Source organism: Apteryx rowi, unplaced genomic scaffold (genome assembly GCF_003343035.1).
Source record: "Apteryx rowi isolate R43461 unplaced genomic scaffold, aptRow1 scaffold_991, whole genome shotgun sequence".
Classification (NCBI taxonomy): Eukaryota; Metazoa; Chordata; class Aves; order Apterygiformes; family Apterygidae; genus Apteryx; species Apteryx rowi.
In genome coordinates, this window is record NW_020451306.1 from 3,157 (window position 1) to 7,863 (window position 4,707).

General features: G+C 68.7%; 1 protein-coding gene across 1 annotated transcript in view; it reads right to left on the reverse strand.

Annotated features, from left to right (window-relative positions):
- SLC35F6 (solute carrier family 35 member F6) overlaps nucleotides 1–2,171 on the reverse strand; it is a 2,658-nt gene extending 487 nt beyond the window's left edge. Inside the window, exons 1-5 of the mRNA XM_026055359.1 lie at nucleotides 2,067–2,171; nucleotides 1,377–1,548; nucleotides 877–1,089; nucleotides 567–677; nucleotides 3–368 (exon numbers count right to left, since the gene is read on the reverse strand). Of these exons, the coding sequence (XP_025911144.1) occupies nucleotides 3–368; nucleotides 567–677; nucleotides 877–1,089; nucleotides 1,377–1,539 (853 nt within the window). The 5' untranslated portion in view covers nucleotides 1,540–1,548; nucleotides 2,067–2,171. The remainder of the gene's footprint in view (nucleotides 1–2; nucleotides 369–566; nucleotides 678–876; nucleotides 1,090–1,376; nucleotides 1,549–2,066) is intronic.
- Between the last annotated feature and the right edge of the window lie 2,536 nt (nucleotides 2,172–4,707).

A 4,707-nucleotide genomic window follows, 5' to 3' on the forward strand; every position in this document is an offset into this window, starting at 1 on the left:
GCGGTGCAGGCCGTTGTAGAGCGCGGCGCCCGCCAGCAGCACCAGGAAGCCCAGGATCTGCAGGCCGTGGAAGGTCTCCCAGCCCACGGCCAGGCTGACGGCCCAGATGACCACGGTGCGGAGGCTGTCCAGCACCATGCGGGTGGTGGCGCTGATCTCCTTGGTGACGCTGACGCCGGCGAAGTTGAAGAAGGCGATGCTGCTGATGTTGCCCAGCAGGGCCAGGGCGATGAGGGGCCGGTGGCCGAGCTGGCAGAAGGCGTCCAGCGCGTCTTCCAGCGTCCGCCGGGGGTTCCCGCTGAAGCTGCCCGCCGGGATGTAGTACATGGGCACCAGCAGCAGCGCCAGGATGACGAAGCCRAAGAAGCCTGAGAAGCGAGCGGGCGACGTGGCGTGAGATGGGCAACCAAGCACAGCGGTGGCCGGGGGCTACCGGTTCCCCCAGCGCTAACTGCAGGACCCAGCACCCCCTTGAGCGCGGTTCTCGGCCCCCTCGAGCCCACGCCAGCCCCCTTCCCAGCCGGCAGCCGAGCTCCCGGCCCCGGTGCCCGTCCCACGGCACAGACCTTCGGTGCCGACAGCCCGCAGCGGGTGCACGTCGTGCTTGTAGACGAATTTCTCCTCCAGCACCATCTGGATGGCGACGATCACCTGCGCCATGATGATGAGCAAGTCGCCTGGGGGAGAGAGGGTAACGCAAAGTCCTCGTACTCCTGCCCGCCAAACAGGGGGAGCGTGGCCGTGCCGGAGCCAGCGGGGACACGGCGGCGGCGACGCCGGAGCGGCACATCTGCCACCGGCAGAGCTCGGCACGCAGCACCGCACGGGCTGTTTCCCCGCCGCCGCCCTGCTCCCGCCGCGACGGCCCCCACGTACCGGTTATCACCTCGCTGAGCTTGCGCTTCTGGTCGTGGGTGCCGTGCAGGTCCGCCAGCCCCACCACCACCAGCCCCACGATGGTGACCAGGATGCCCAGCCACTGGCTCAGCTCCAGCTTCCGGCCCAGGAAAGCCACGGAGAGGAGCCCGGTGAAGATGATCACGGAGCCTCGCAGCATCTGGAAGCTGGAGGCGCTGGTCATGTTGAGGGCTGTGGGCGGAAAGAGGGGACCCGTGAGTCACGCGCGCTCCTGCAGCCCCAGGCTCGTGCCACCGTCCCTCTGCTTAAGGACTTGCTGCAGGAATTAAGGGCAGGTCGATGATTAACCGGAGGACGGGGCGGCGACACCGTCCACCGCGCTCGCTCCCCGTTTAAAGCCGTCAGCAAGAGAAGGGCTCGTGTGCCAGGACGCAGCCCTGCGCCCCTGCTCCACGGGCCTCAGAGGTGGAGCCGTCCCCGTCCCCGTCCCTGTCCCCATCCCCGTCCCCAGCACTTACCCACGTACATGATGCTGGTCCCCGTCATGTCGCACAGCGCGGGGGGCAGGAAGAGCAGCGGGTTGAAGGGCTGCGACGGGGCCATGCTGGGCTCCGGTCTGTGCCGGTGCCTCCACACCAGCAGGTAAAACACTCCCAGGCAGGAAAACTCRCCCAGGAACATCCCCACGGCCTGCAAGAGATGTAGGCGAGGGACGGTGGGCCTGGTGGAAACCCCTACCGCAACCATGAGGGTTCCCCTGAGCACCGCATCCACGTTTTGCCCCCCCAAAACCAGATGTGAACCTCCAGTTAGTGGTGGCCTGCGGGCCCAGCAGGTTTAGCCTCTCCTCTGCAGGAGGCTGTGACATCCCACGGCCTTGAGCGAGGCTGGTCCTGGATGAAGCCATGGGGTTATCACACACATGGATGTGTCCTGCTGCCCCGGAGAGGCCCATGGGCTCTGGCAGCTCTGCTGAGCCACAGGYGAGGATGCCGTGGCCTCGCAGATCCCACAGCACATGGGAAGCCGCCTGCCAGGGTGAGCAGCGCGGCACCAGCCCCACGGGGAGCCCCAGGGCCAGGCCCAGCCACCGAACGCATATATGGGTGGTCCTGCTGGGCGGAGGTCACGGGAATCMCCGGGGCGGTCACATCTCCAAGGGAGCCCCAGGGCACGCGTCCCTTGTGTGCTCCACGCTTGGGTCTCACCTGCAGGAAGGGGTGATTGAAGCCATGGTCCTCCGTCCCACCGCAGCCAGCGGCGCTGAAGGTGTCGGCCCACCTGAGAGGCAGAGGAGAAGGTCACGATTAGACGCAGGGAGTCGGGGAGCTGGAGCACACCTGGAGAGCAAAGCCAGGGCTGTCTTCGCTCTCCCACTGCCCGGACAAGCAGAGATGGTCCCACCTGGTCCCAGCGAGCAAGAAAGGGGACCTCCATCTGCCAGGGGACATTAGGAGAGCAGCCTACCATGGGGATGCCTGGAAGAGGCAGCGAGCAGTGTGGGAGCAGCCGGTGGAGAAGCGCCCCAGGGCAGGAGACACAGAGGCGGTACGGAGGGCCGTGAGCGAGTTTCGGCCTGCCGAGGTGGTTCCTCTCCGTAACCACATGGAGTCCTGCCCCGAGGCTGCTCCAAGCGGCAGCACRCGGGATCCGCTCCCCGCCGCCGGAGACGGCAGCCTCCGGGCCAGCAGGTAGCAGCTCCCGGGTTTGGGGCCGGGACCGCGGCATCCTCTGCACGAGCACCCAGGACCTATGGCAGCTGCCGGCCCCGCTGGAGCGGCTTGGCCGAGCYGAGCTGCAGCTCCGAGCTCATCCTGGCAGCGCTGGAGGGTGAGACAGATTTGGGGAAGTGGCTAAGAGCTGCTCCCGGCTCGGCTGCTGAGCAAGGAAATTCCCCGCAGCGCGCTCAGCCCAAGCGCCGGCRTCCCGGACCGCGGCCGGGACCGTCCCCGGCCCCCAGCGCCCATCTCCAGACGCACGGCGAGACGAGACGAGACACCGCTGCCCYGACCTGCCCGCGGCTCCGCGAGCGGCTCCTGGCCGGGCTCCCGCGCGTCCCCGGCCCTGAGCGACAGGCAGGGAAACGGACACCGCCGTGTCGCACGACACGGGGATCCGGTGTCCCCGCGGCAGACGGGACGGGACGGGACCTGGCAGGACACCCTCCCGCAAGGGACCCCGCTGCAGGGGGCCACCAGCCTTTAACACGAGCGGAGCCACCTCGGAGCTGTAGGACAGACGGACCGGCAGCGCCCCGCTCTGCAAGAGGCAGCAGCTCCCACCACTCAAACACCCAGCCGTGGTGTTTTGCGGCAGGGGACGGGTGAAAAAACCTCTCTTTTGGGTCTTCCAGGCCAAGAAGCAGCATTAAGAGCACGCGAGACAAACAGCAAGAGCTTGGGACGGTCGTGTCCGAGCGACGCTAAGTCCAGAGGGGCTGCGGCATGCTTCCAGCCCCACGGCCCGTTTCGGAGAGGCTCTCCCGACCCACTGCCGGCTCCCGGGCACTCACGGCGCCCCGCGGGCCTGCCGAGCTCGGGGAACCGCCAAGGGAGTGGAGGTCAGGGCAATCCCCAGACCTGCCTTTGCTTTTCCAGGGGGTGGGGTGGGGAGGAACTTTTCAGCCAGGCCAGTGAGATTTTGGCGTGAGTCACCCGCCGCCGACGCGCGGCAGCCCCTCCGTCACGTGCCGGCTCGGCGCCGCGTTGCGTAAGCGGGGCGTTCGTTAGGTCGCCCGCGGTTTTGCGGGGCGGCCGGGAGCTCGGCGCCCTTTTCCTGGCTCAACGCGCTGCGGCGATGCCGTGCCTCGGTTTCCCCATTTGGCAGCCCCGGGATGGCGGGATGCCGGGGGATGCCCAGCGCTGACACCTCCGTTTCTGCCTGGGGGCACCAGGCTGAGCCGGCACGGCAGGTCTGTCTTGCTCGTGGCAGGTCTGTCTTGCTCGGCCAGCTTTTGGGCACCTCATCCGCACCGGGAGGGATGGCAGCACCCCAGGGTGCCCCAGAGCTCCAACTTCCCCTCCAGGAGGCGGATCAGTCCCCAAAGCGGGCGGCCTCAGCCCGGCCCGGTTTCCCTTTCGGAGCGAGCTGGGGAGCAGAAGCGGGTGCGGGGAGCGGGGAGGGGGGACGCACCTCCTCCGCGGCACCCCCGGGCTCGGGCACTGCTCCCGCAGCAGGGATCGGCCCTCCTGGCACCCCCTGGCAGTGCCCGCGAGCCTTGGAGACCCCCCCCCAGCTCCCTGGGCCCTGCTCGGGGAGATTCGCCCCCCATTTCTCCCCATCGCCAAGAGCCGAAGCCCCCCCCGCTGCAGCAGCAGCCCCAGCAAGTTCCCTCAGGCCCAGGGGTGGCAGGACCTCAGGGCACAAGAGGGGACCACAAAGCCACCCTGGGGTGCCAGGGGGGGACCCAGAGCCCAAAGAGGGCACCCCAGGGTCACCCTAGGCCCAAAGGGGGCACCCCAGGGCCAAAAGGGGGCACCCTAGGCCCAAAGGGGGAGCACCAGGGCCACCCTAGGCCCAAAGGGGGGGCACCAGGGCCCAAAGGGGGAGCACCAGGGCCACCCTAGGCCCAAAGAGGGGCACCCAGGGCCCAAAGGGGGCACCCCAGGGCCACCCTAGGCCCAAAGAGGGGCACCCAGGGCCCAAAGGGGGCACCCCAGGGTCACCCTAGGCCCAAAGAGGGGCACCCCAAGGCCCAAAGGGGGCACCCCAGGGTCACCCTAGGCCCAAAGGGGGGGCACCAGGGCACAAAGGGGTCACCCCAGGGCCACCCTAGGTCCAAAGGGGGGGCACCAGGGCACAAAGGGGGCACCCCAGGGCCACCCTAGGCCCAAAGGGGGGGCACCGGGG